Source organism: Schistocerca gregaria, chromosome 8 (assembly GCF_023897955.1).
Source record: "Schistocerca gregaria isolate iqSchGreg1 chromosome 8, iqSchGreg1.2, whole genome shotgun sequence".
Lineage (NCBI taxonomy): Eukaryota > Metazoa > Arthropoda > Insecta > Orthoptera > Acrididae > Schistocerca > Schistocerca gregaria.
In genome coordinates this window covers 165,159,904-165,173,852 of record NC_064927.1, presented here as the reverse complement: position 1 = coordinate 165,173,852, position 13,949 = coordinate 165,159,904, and the positions used below count along the sequence as shown (strand labels likewise).

Below are 13,949 nucleotides of genomic sequence, written 5' to 3'. Positions count from 1 at the left end.
ATACAGTTAGAAAGCTATGGGGGGTTGATAATTAATTCTGGAACACTGGCTATATTGCTCCTGTCTAGAGGTTTAAAGATAGGCTGGTGACCATTATTAAGGTCATTTTTTACGTGTAGCAGTGCCGTAAATCGTTCCCCTTCTCCCAACACACACATCCTTGTTAACATTCGGATGTTTCATATCACAAGTCTATAATTGAGTCAGTCTCAGGATAAGGTACGATGGTTTGAGATAATGGATTGCAGTTTGTGCAGCCAGCTCCATTAGCCAAAAGTATTCAACGAGGAGAGCTACTAAGACTGATGGGCACCCGTTCTACGACCTTGAATGATGTATTGTCAGTAATTTTAGGAAATGCTCACTGACCTGGAAATCAGGAAAATGGAGCGACTTATTCATGAAAGAAACTAACCAATAGAAATACGAAGGATATTTGCAAATGAGGCCAATACGAAAAAGTTAGTACAAGATCGCATATTACAAATGTGCCAAATGAATCGGATATTTGAGATTGAGTTAAGAGTACGTAGCAATCTCTCCCTAATTTCCTTGCATTATACAAGAACAGGTGAAGATACGTTTCAATGGGTATAGTTTTTAATTGAGAATCAGTCTTACTGCTTGCTTGAGGGATTGTGTTGCATGCTGGGGAAAGGAAATGGGGGGGGGGGGGATGTATGTAAACTCTTAATGTGAAGCGAGTGGTGTTACCAGACCTTTAACAGTACACTCGGTTCTTCATTAGCAAGCACTCTTTACAAATCCAGCAGCTATGTCCTCTGTTAAGGGGTCTGTAATTTCTGTTGTCAATTTTATTGCGTGTCATATGCTCAAAAACCATCATTTCAACTCTTTCCCATTGTCAATCTCCAACAACACATGAGAGTAAGGTGGTTAACTTGTGGTAAAACTCTGCTGAGCTTCTTTTCTTTGACAACAAATATTGAAATATCTTTAAATGAAGAAAACAATCTTTTTGAAGTCTGCTTACACAAAGAATGTCAATTGGAAGTAGCTTTCTTGGATGATGTTGCTCCTCATCTAAATGAACTGAATAAAAGCATTCAAGGTAGGACAATATTATTTGTGACCATTTCATACACATTAGAGATTTGAGTCAGAAATTGATACATTTTTAACACAGCATCAGACAAGAAATTTCTCACATGTCGCCAGTTGCCAGTTGTTGTAGGTTCAATAGGGTTAAAGTTTTCCATTCTTACTTGCAGTGGAATCTCTTGGTAATCTGAGGGCTTTTCTCAGATTTAAATAACCAATCCAAGGAGATTTCAATGTTCGATATCCCCTTTTCATATGAAGTACAGCTAAATCATCCGTATACTGGCTGAGGACAGCATTTACGACAAGTTCAAAGAAAGAAGCACTGTTCAGTTTATAAGAAAAGTACCCCATGATCGAAGTCTTCACACATGGTATTTAATCTATATTTGGCACTACCTAAATATGTCAACAAACATTTTCTTTGCTGAAATTTAAAAAATCCAAATACAAAAACATTTAAGAGATATTTTACTTATGCAACACACTAAGTTAGAATAACAGTTCGAGAATATTTTGAATTTAAAAGACAGAGTTCATAATCTCACTAAGCGTACTAAAGAATAGTAAAGTGTACGAGAGGTTTTCATTGAGTGTTGTGTTTTTGTTAAAACATTATGCTTTGCTTTTTCAATATTTGAAAAAATAAAAAAACCTGTTACCTGACTCCTGCTAAGATTCAAGTGCCCCTCTTGATCCTGTATTTAGAAGACCCTGCTCTAGACAGCTATGTAACACATTCTGGCGCAGTCCAAGGGACCAAAACACAAAAGTTCTCTAGATATTATCCCACATTATATAGTAAATTAGATCTCTTAGAGTCACTATATAAAACTTATATTTCACCATAGCTGCAATGACCATCCTCTGGGTCTTGCGTAACTGTGCTCGAAACGCTGGTTATGTCCAGTGAGAGTGTTTTACAGTATGATACGATGCCATGCCCAGGAAACTTTCATATCAGTCGAGTCAAGCTGCAGAAACCCACACAGTTATATCACATAGAACTATGTTACTGTCATGGTGTTTCTATAGTTTTATATCTATTTGCATAATGTATGATGTGGACACCATACTCACTTACGTGGAACTGGTCCTGACGGCTGTATTTATGTTGGTGCCCGTATATGTATTAGAAATTTCTGCATAAATATGAGTAATCCTGGAAACATCAATCTCAATAAATGAAACATAAAGTAATTTTTAACAGTTATAAGTAAAAATGATCATGCTCGATTGTTATTTATATATCACTATGTGGAAAGCCATTCAGAGGCCCACATGTAACAATTAATGGCCATGTATCTTCTATCCATTGAAAACTCTCTGAGATGTACCAGATTTTGTTTACTTTCCTTTTTTTCAATGAAGAAAAAGAAATTTTACATTTATTTTTAGAATAATTGGGCAAATTACTAGATTCCAAAATCAATTTATTTCATGTTCACAGAGATTTCAATAATAAAAAATAATGCAAGGAATTGAGATCAAAGGGAAGATTAGCTTTCCATAAATGTCTTTTGTGACATCATGTCTCAGTGGTAAGGTATTAAGATTTATATTACCACTTGTTTTAAGATGTAGAACATATCGAGCTGCACTGTAATTCAGAGTTAACATTGTAGTCAGAGACACCCATGTAACTGGACTCACAGGTCATTTCAATGAAAGGTAAGCAGATACCACCATGAACAGGACTGTAATAAAGTACCGTAGTGTTTAAACCAACATTATGACACAGGATAGCTTTACTGTTTTAAATAACATATACTAGTTTAGCAGTTATGAACCGTTGGACTCTTTTCAGGGTCATTCATAACAAGAAAGATAAAGTATATATAATCAGTTTCTATATACAGTAGACAACAAATGATCATAATAACTCATTCTTACATAGTTACTCATGTGCTCCAGTCCATTCAAAGAAGTTTTGACAGTTGCCATGTTTCCCACATAATGAAACACAAAGTGGCACTCTCTGCTACATCTGTTGTCACTGTGCAAACTTTTTTTTGCCCATTGGCATCCTTGGAATAAGGACATAGAGCCCTCATGCTTTCATATCATGTGAAGTATTATATATTCATGCTTGCAAGCACATAATTTTTCTTATATTTCTCCACGTTTTAACTGTTTTGTGTATTTTTTCTGAGGTGGAGCATCTTTTTGTAGCTTAATGTTCTAGAACACTGGAAAATTTAAAAAATTAAGTGCAACACCATACTTACACTAGATTAATTGCAGACACTATGACAAGATTTTACCATAGCCTACTACGACAAATTTTCGTCATTTAGTCTTAGGTTTTCAAAGACATGAGGGATTAATCATAAGGAGTAGGAACTATAATTTTCTCTTACAGTACCCCAATATTTGGCTACGATATTGTTCCTCTCTGTCTACTTCCATTTCTTGTCCGTTTATTTTCCATGTTTTTCTTAGACTATATACACTTTCATATCATGTGTCTCTTTTACATTCGAATTCATTTATTCAAAGTACCACATTTTTATGCTTTCTATTTATCAACCAGAAGAACACTTCATTGGTGTTTATTAAAGGAACAAGGCACTGTACAAATAGAGACAACAAAATAAATCTACACAACACATTCTCTAACAAATCTTACAAATAAACAACAATTATTTGAATTTCCAATGATAATGTCAATTACAGGACAAAATACTGAATAGGCAACGACTATATACACATTTCTGGGCAGTGACAATATATTTGGCACAGTGAATAAATGCGTGCCGATTTCTTCAAACAGTCTTTGCATTGATACAATTACAAATGTTAAGGTAAATTTATTTTCGAATGCTTGTATGGAGAACGACACTTATGGAAACATTGCTCTGGAGAGCTTTCCAAGTGATTCTCCATCCTGCATTCGGTATCTTCTTTGACACCATGACAGGTGAAGTTTCTCATTACCAATTCATATACGATACATTAAAATTACTGTTAATACACTACACTAAAATGTCTGCCTCATTGTTTTGTGCGATGAATGCTAAGCAGATACCAAGTGCATTTAGAATTTCTGGTTTATGCACATACAAAAATGTTGCTATAGTTATCATTATTTCAGTCTTAATGACATTTTTCTCTACTGTGTGAAACACTCTTTCATTTCTACAGATCATAAAGTTGGATACATTTCTTTGTCCATGTAAAAAAATCTCACATTAATCAAACTGATCTTTAGGAAGCGAAGCACACCTGAAGTACTTGCTGCAATTCACACACTTTTTGTAATTATATCCCAACAAGAACATAAGTGATAAACTGGGCCATCTTCAACTAAGAACTGGTTTCACTAGAGACACATAGCTAAATGAGAAACACTGCACAATAGTTCACCCTTCTGATTCCTTTCAAAAGTTTTGAACTACTCACAACGTATTCAGCTCCTTACCCAAAATTAGCAAGTGGGATATCTCGTCTTGAATGCTTCAGAAATTACAGTGTTGTGGCAGAAAACAACAGGAGCACCAGTCAAAGAATTTGTAGCTCATACCCTATTGGTATCCTTAGTACTTGTACACACTATTTCTTAATACCAATGCTCCCTACCATGCACACAGCATGACAATTTTGCATTCTGGACCCAAGGAATAATAAGGGCTACACCAACGTAGAATTCGTAACCTCAGTGTTCTCTGAACAGTACATTATTATAAGAATATTCAGTAGGTTTAACTTAAGATAACGTACAATATTATATGATTGCACTGTGCCCCTGACAAATCTATTCTGAACGTAATACATTTCAATTTTACAATAAATAATTGTTAAATTGATACAAAATAGTCACTACGCTAGTATTACAACCATTGTTTCCGTGAAATAGGTAGCTATCAATATTCTTTAACCATATCGACTTAGTTTAGTTCCTAACTTGTATTATTTATGACGCTAAAAAGTGAAACGAAAACCTCATATAACCACAGACATGAGGACCAAAGTTGGCTTTGAAAATCACGGCTCATAAACAAGATTAACTATAAATTTTTACAAAAATTGAAATTTGGTGATTGTAGCCTGCCATCTTGTTGACGCAAGCTCTGAGTAAATGCAGTAATGGACAACAGTTTCTTACATGTGAATTCAGTAGGAGTGCCAATTGAGTATTGCTTGAGGGTAACTGAAAATGTGCGACAGTCTATGAACCAACGATTGCTTGTGTGCATGAGAACGGAGGGCATTTCGAATCTTCCTTGAAAAGTTTCTAACGCTAGAACTTTCATACGTCGTTGTTTGAATAAAAATTTAGAACCTAATGATTTATGTACACATCTGTGCTGCCTTTTATCTTGTTTTCGTCTCTTGAAACGCCCGCCCAAGCCGAATATCTCTCCCCCCCCCCCTGCCCACTCCCCCAAATCTGCCCCTTCCTGTAGTTTTAAAAATATTTGTAATGTTGTAATACACTCTGTGTAAGGGCATCTTTACAGATGTGGTTGGAAGATAGTTCAATGTGCGCATGTCTGCACTCACTGAGAGGATCAACATCATTTTGGGTTCCAAAGCCATTTAGACACACATATCATACTCACCTTCAAATAAGATAGACTGATGAAAGACAAACTTATGTTTGTAGCACTGTAGACCTAAAGAAATCTTTTGACAATGTTGAGTGGAATATATTCTTTTCAAATTCTCATGGTAAAACACAGATAGTGAAAAGTTATATATATATATATATATATCTTACAGAAACAAGAGTGAATTCGATGTACATTAAAGGAAAGCAGTAATTGAGAATGAATGTAGTCCCTCGTCGATATTATTCAGCCTGTACACTGAGCGAGCATTAAAGGAAAACAAGATAAATATTGGAAATGGAACTCAAGTTCAGGAAGAATAAATAAAAACTCTACGTTGTCGATGACAAAGTAATTCTTTCAGAGACTTGGAAGAACAGAAGATTGGAATGGATAGTTAGTTGAAAACAGTTTCTACGATGAATATCAACAAGTGTAATAGAATGAAGTTGACTTAAATCAGCCGATCCTCATAGAGTTAGAGTAGGAAATGAGACATTAAAAGTAGTGGATGACTTTTTCTATTTGAGCAGCAAATTAACTGACGATGGTCAAAGTAATGAGGATATAGAACGCAGACTAGCAATATTGAGAAAAGCATTTCTAAAAAAGAGAAATTTAACATCGAATAAAATTTTAACTGTTAGGAAGTTTTTTCTGACGGTATTTGACTAGAGTTTAGACTTTTACGGAAGTGAAACGTGTACGACAAGCAACTCAGATACGAAGATAATGGAAACTTTTCAAAGGTGGTACAACAGATGAATGTTGAAAATTGGGGAAATAAGAAATTTATTGCACACCTTTACTAAAAGAAAGGATCCATTGATAGGATGCACCCTGAGTCATCAAGGAATCAGCAGTTTGGTAGTGGAATGGAATGCGAGGGGTATAAATTTTCGGGAGGGAGAGAATAATGCCTGATGATAGCACGGACCGATCGTTGCGGCAATACATACAAACAATTTCGCTTGCTGAGCTAGTATGAGTGTGTAATAGCTTTCTGAGTCATTAAAGTCTCTGATGATCTCTCCAGCAATGGAAGACGATTATACTTTGCTTGAACCACGGTCCATACATCAGATTACCGGCAAAAATGGATGTAAACTGTAGCAGTTATGCAGAGGGAGTTTCATTGTTTTCAGATGGCTTGGATTATTTTGTGAATCGCCAGGCAGTGTGCAATTCTCTCTTGACGAACAACATTACAGAGACTGCAGCGGGGCTCGAAGTGAGTGGTACTGACATAACTGAAAGTATGAAGTTGGGTCGTCGGTCTTGGCTGGACATCTCAATTAGTAAGAGAAATAGACATGAAAGGCAAAATACTGGTACAGCACAAAGCATTAATGTCGCACCAGATTACGGAACAGCTCATACTCTGCTCCAGAGTGACTTATTCTGGGTATAACAGGATTATGGACATAAAATTATAGCACAGGTGAGACGAGCGACGTGAACTAGGACACGACCAACGTGGATGTGGTAGTTGATTCCTCGCGATAAGCTCGCAACTCTTGACTACAGATCGAGTACGGTCCCACGCAAAACCAAAATAAGGTGTTTCGCTGAACTGACCAGGATGCAGCTGCGAACGCAATATGATGAAGTGATGCGCCGTTTCCTCCCGACTGCTCACGGATGAACCACATGGAATATGCAATGATTGTGTTGAGAGCTAGTCGAAGTTAGTGGACGGAGAGGCAGTACGAGTTCTGCCAGCAACAGGCACCGGAAGGAAGATGCTGACCAGCCAAATGGTCAACTGGCTACTGCAGACATGGCGGCGAGAACTGGGCGATGTTGATGGAGTCGCGCATGCTGAAGTAGGTGGCTGCCAGAGACGCGGCGATGCCCGCCACGACGACAGAAGAGACCAGCAGCGTCTCCCAGATAGACAGGGGGCCCTCATCCGAAGCTCCCTCCAGGGACAGCAGGCGACACGCGGCCGCTCGCAGCAGACCGCTGCAAAGGACAACATACAATATACCATAAGCCGTGGCGTGGTGTGCAGTGTAGTGTAACACACAGAAACTAACCCATAGAAGTACACGATATCTCTCTTACGTATACATCACGATGCACCGTAAGTTCGTTCCATGTACATATATTTATGATTATGTCATTTGCAACTCACACTAATCACTGTACAAGAACAGACCTCGACAATAATATATGTTAACAGAAATTTCGTAAGAGAAGTGGGAAATGTAATCATCACGTAAACAAATGTTACTTTTACAATATTCATCACACAAAGCAGCGACTTTACTAGTTCATAACGAAAAATATTGAAGTTTGTAGTTAGTGCTATTTTAGGTAATCAAAACCGTAATGTTTTTGAAAAGCCGGCCGCAGTGGCCGAGTGGTTCTAGGCGCTTCAGTCCGGAACTGCACGTCTGCTACGGTCGCAGGTTCGAATCCTTCCTCGGGCATGGATATGTGTGATGTCCTTAGGTTAGTTAGGTTTAATTAGTTCTAAGTTCTGGGTGACTGATGACCTCAGAAGTAAGTCGCATAGTGCTCAGAGCCATTTATATTTAACTGACTTTACGCAATTTAGAAGCTCAAATAAAACCATTATCAGCGTCAATAACTCTTTTTATTCCATCCCAAGACGCGTTTCGAGAATTTACACTCTCATCTTCAGGTGGAAGAATGATATTCTAGCTGGATGCAGATAGTTTTTTGTGGTTTCATTTTGCCACAAAAACCTATAACAGGCACTTGTTATAGTAATATGGGAGTAGGGTGACAAATTTTAAACGGTGGTAGAGCTACTGCACTAGAATAGACTGTAAGTAACTCTATCGCCGTTTAAAATTTATAATCTCAGTGCCATATTACGCTAACAGTTGCTTGTTATACGTTTTTGAAGCAAGATGAAACCACAACAAACAACTGCCTGCATCCACTAGCAAACTTGTAACATAATGTCATTGTCCCAACTGAAGATGACAGTGTAAACTATTGAAACGCGTCTTGGGATGAAATGAAAAGAGCAACTGAACGCTGATATTTGTTTTATTTCAACTTCTATTATCATAAACAGTCTCAGTTCATTAGAACAGTCCAACTTCACACAATTTAGCACAGAAAACACTTTAATTGACAAAACTATTACGTAAACACACACACACAGACACACACACACACACTCCGGCCGCTGTGGCCGAGCTGTTCTAGGCGCTTTAGTCCGGAACCACGCTGCAGCTACGGTCCCTGGTTCGAATCCTGCCTCAGGCATGGATGTGTGTGATGTCCAGAAGTTGGTTAGGTTTAAGTGGTCCCAGGTCTAGAGGACTGATGACTTCAGATGTTAAGGCACATAGTGCTTAGAGCCATTTGAACCACACACACACACACACACACACACACACACACAAATATACATACATGCTCACACGTACGCGTATGCTCCCACTCACGCAAGCGCGCGCATGCTCGCGTGTACGTACCATGATGTCATACGTGAAATTACTTATATCAGTCTACTTTTAAATTTTAACTCAATCGAAACACTAACGATTTTAGTAATAACAGTGAAACTGTGAGTTATTGTCGAATGTCGACATTAAGGGTCGGTGTTAGGTCGAAACAGTTAGCCAAATGTTGCAAAATTGCTGTAAGGCTGCAGCTGTCATCAGTATGTACTTTTTTGAAAGGGAAAATCGTTAACAAAAGAAGAACATACATAATTCAGATGTCGAAATTTGTTATAAAAAAGGTATACGGCCTCTTCCACGTCACGTAAACAATTAACAAACGAAAAATCCAGGACGTTTGCTGCGAATCAAAATGAACAGTTGTCGTAATCAGTAACTTATAACTGCATTGATCTAATCAAGTAAAGTATCGGAGATCTTGTGTTACGTTTCCTACTTCAAAACTCCAAGGATTTTTTAAAAGCCGAATCCTGGCCACTTCAGAAAAAAGCGGTTTGTGACAATAACACCTTTTTGTGAAAATCTTCGTAAGTTTATACGTAGGAGGAGCTTTACAGAAAGAACTCGAGAAAATAATACGAACACCTATGGTAATGTTATCAGCAGATCAATACTAATTACAAAATGTATTATTTCAGTCTTTCTTAGCGTATGATGATTTTGAAATGTACTTCAGTATTCACCTTGGTGGTGTCGTCGGGAAAAAGGTGCAATATGTAGGCCAGCTGACTTGACGTTTACATATGGTCCCCATGTCGGATTTTTCTTCCGATGTGCCCCGCCTTACAATGAGCTGACAGATGTCATGGGATAGCGATATGCACATACACAGGTGGCGGTAATATCGCGTACACAAGGTGTAAAATGGCAGTTCATTGGCGGAGCTGTCGTTTGTACGTAGGTGATTCATGTGAAAAGGTATCTGACGTGTTATAGTCGCACGAAGGGGATAAACAGATTCTGAACGCGGATTTGTAGTTGGAGTTAGACGAGACAGATGGGACATTACATTTTGGAAATCGTTTGGGAATTTAACAGTCTGATATCCACAGTTGCAAGAGTGTGCACCTGTTCCGATTTCACAGTCTTAGCTCCATCGCTTTCTGGCCCGCCTTATATCCCTCGCCCGGTAGGAACGGCCATAGCTATCATATAACGCCTCGAAAAACATAGTTACTCAGAAAATGATGCCCAAAGACTTACAAAAAGTAAGGGTAGGGGTGAAACCATCCAACGATCCCCTACACATAAGTATCTAGGCTTCACGTTGGACAGGAGACTTGCCTAGCGCAACTTTCTCCAGATCAGACGAAAGGCATTCGGAAGACTGAGGGAACTTTACCCCCTCTTCGAACCTTCACGTTCGCCTCACCCTATGCAAAACAATGATGTTATCGATACTGGAATATGTTGCTATTGTATGGGGCAACACAGCATAATGGAACCTACTGATGCTGCAGACAGTGTACAACCGCGCCTTAAAACGTGAACTGGAAATATATTCTTGGTGATGATGATGATGATGATGATGATGATGTCCCATACTCCGAGGAGCGTAGGGAACGATGCGGGAGATCCGCACCGACGTACTAGGCAAGGTTCTAGTGGAGGTGGTTTGCCATTGCCTTTCTCCAACCGTAAAGGGGATGAATGATGATGATCACATCAGGGAATGAAGCGCCTAGAATCGCTCGGCCCCAGCGGCCGGCAAAATTTATAGTAACTAGTGATTATAATCTGCAAATACTGAAGTACGATACCGAATATTTTAATTACCTTAGGATCAATTTAAGCGTTTCAAACAACTCAACTTTCACAAAATTGGAAAATTGCCACTTTGCCCGGCTCTTTCCTGTGCAGCATAATTTTCCTTTTGTTCCTCCTAACACGCTAGAGTTAGCACATAGCTACATTTACAACAATCGTAGCTCATGTGTGTCTATGTTGAATAATGAAGGGCCAAAAGGAAATACTTTTTTATGTTAGCGTCTTACACCTACAATGTTCTTGGTATCTTACAAAAAAGATTCACGATATGGCTGGGATACCGCTCCTTCGCGGGTGCTTCAAGAAATAGGCGCGACAATTCTATCAGAAAACTGCCCATGGAAGCAGTGCAAAAATTAGCTCTCTGAGCCAAAAAGTCCAACTGCGCGAGACGACAGCTGCCCGACCTGCTGCGCAACAGTGTTACGGCGCTACCTGGACAGCGCGAAATGACAACAGCGACCAACACTTTCAATTCTCACCGCCTTCGTTGTGCCTAATGCTGCACATCGTAGTTACGACTGGAGAAATAGCGCGACGCGCTTGGTCTCCGTCCACAATTGGAAGTTCAGAATTTCCACTTATCAGCGGTCACGCCTCCTTTATAGTGTTCAATAAGATTTTGCAATCGTTCGTGTAAATACACGATACACAATGACAGATGTCGCAGTCGGGTCACAACACCTCAAGTAATGCCCAATTGAATTAGAGACAGCTGACGTGTTGCCAAAGAGAAAAAAATGGTTCAAATGGCTCTGAGCACTATGAGACTTAACTTCTGAGGTCATCAGTCCACTAGACTTAGAACTACTTAAACCTAACTAACCTAAGGACATCACACACATCCATACTCGAGGCAGGATTCGAACCTGCGACGGTAGCGGTAGCGCGGTTCCAGCCTGTAGCGGCTAGAACCTCTCGGCCACTCCGGCAGACCCAAAAAGGAGAGCATAGTTCGGCTTGTCACGTAACTGGGGCTACGACAAGCCGTGTACTGGCCATCGGTGTGATACCCGATTGCAGCCTGGGCAAGACCCAAGGTTAACACCTCTTCTGATCGCGCCCAGTTGGCTTCCGGCAACTCACGCAACACTCTGCCATAATGTGGCCCATGAGTACATCGATTCGGAGAACTCCACCGCCGCCAGAGTCAACTGACGTGACCAACGTGTTGCTCACAGTGGCTCTCATGACTTTTAGCAGCAGATGGTTGGTTGGTCTGAGGGAGGGGACCAAACACGGAGGTTGTTGTGGTTGGCAGGAGAGCCAACCGTGTTTTTCTAAAGGAGGCCGAAATGCACGCGTTCTAGCTCACGCAGGCTGGCGTGAGGTCTGGAACATGACAAGGGAATAAGAATTGAGAAAAACGGACGTAGCTGATGGAATACTTAACTTTAATCCATTCATGGAGAACGTCGCTCTTTATGGTACGTGATTCACAATATCAATAGTACGGATACTGGCTCCTTGCTAGGTCGTAGCAAATAACGTAGCTGAAGACTATGCTAACTATCGTCTCGGCAAATGAGAGCGTAATTTGTCAGTGAACCATCGCTAGCAAAGTCGGCTGTACAACTGGGGCGAGTGCTAGGAAGTCTCTCTAGACCTGTCGTGTGGCGGCGCTCGGTCTGCAATCACTGATAGTGGCGACACACGGGTCCGACGTATACTACCGGACCGCGGCCGATTTAAAGGCTACCACCTAGCAAGTGTGGTGTCTGGCGGTGACACCACAGAGGTTATCGGTCCCATCGGATTAGGGAAGTATGGGGATGGAAATCTCTCTTTCATAGGAACCAACCCGGCATTTGCCTGGAATGATTTAGAGAAACCACGGAAAACCTAAATCAGGATGGCCGGGCGCGGGTTTGAACCGTCGTCCTCTCGAATGCGACTCTACTGTGCTAACCACTGCGCCGCCTCGCTCGGTTACAGCACATGTATGCACTGCACGGCAGTGAATTACGAACTATCTCTGTGCCGGATAGTATCATTTCTAGATCAGCCATACCCCCGAGAAAGACTTCCTCGTGATGGCATATATACCGGCTGGTTGCAGTTAAACGACAGCTACTAATGCAGGTCGAGCGTGAGCTGTAACTATCGCACGGCAGCAAAACTTAGTAGAAGGGCTAACGCGTGAATGGGGTATCGATACGCCGAGAAAAATTAGTTCCAATTTCGGGGACCAGGTGCAAATCTGGCGCTGTACACTGTTTACACGACGATATGACATCCACAATGTCAGATGGTAGAGCACTTGCCCGCGAAAGGCAAACGTCCCGACTTCGAGTCTCGGTCCGGCACACAGTTTTAATCTGCCAGGAAGTTTCATATCAGCGCACACTCCGCTGCAGAGTGAAAACCACATTCTGGCTATGCACGTTGTTATTTGACAAGTCGTAATGTGAATCAACTATATGGCTATCGAGAAGATAGAAATCTGTAGCTTGTACTAGTAAGTCACAGTGCAGACGCAATGACGCAACGCAGAGGAATTACTAAGTATTGTGATTCAGTTGACGCGCAAAAGACACATGGCTGAGGAAACATCGAACCTGCTGACCACCGTTGGCGTTACGTCAACATGTGATACGACCACTGTAATTAAGCACGGCACAGCACTGCAGCAATCTTCCCTGCTCGCCACCCACCATCAGACAGCAAAACAACTCGGTGTGGAGGGACTACCAATAAACAGACTGGGTGGCCCGCCAGCAGCAAGTAGTTCAGAGTATAAGAGGGCACCGGAGTTGGGTATCGGTTTAGACAGCCTCCACCAGGCAACAGTCAGCCACAGTCTTTGGGGTCCGTGGTTCGATGTCAGCAGACTGTCCACAGAATCTTGTGCACGCGACGGGCCAGCACCGAGTTGCCACTGGCTTCGCTTCTCCCAGTTTGCTTCCGCTTGTAAGAACACTGCACTGTCATTAGCTGACCACCAGCTTACATAGCGCACTTCCTTATCAGCGCATGTTGCCTTCAAACGGCTCTGAGCACTATGGGACTTAACTTCTAAGATCATCAGTCCCCTCGAATTTAGAACTACTTAAACCTAACTAACCTAAGGACGTCACACACATCCATGCCCGAGGCAGGATTCGAACCTGCGACCGTAGTGGTA

The 13,949-nt window shown here is 40.9% G+C and overlaps 1 protein-coding gene across 1 annotated transcript in view; it reads right to left on the bottom strand.

The window, feature by feature from the left end:
* Positions 1-3,460: 3,460 nt before the first annotated feature.
* LOC126284454 (uncharacterized) overlaps positions 3,461-13,949 on the bottom strand; it is a 191,458-nt gene continuing 180,969 nt past the window's right edge. Inside the window, exon 10 of the mRNA XM_049983374.1 lies at positions 3,461-7,577. Within this exon, the coding sequence (XP_049839331.1) occupies positions 7,382-7,577 (196 nt within the window). The 3' untranslated portion in view covers positions 3,461-7,381. The remainder of the gene's footprint in view (positions 7,578-13,949) is intronic.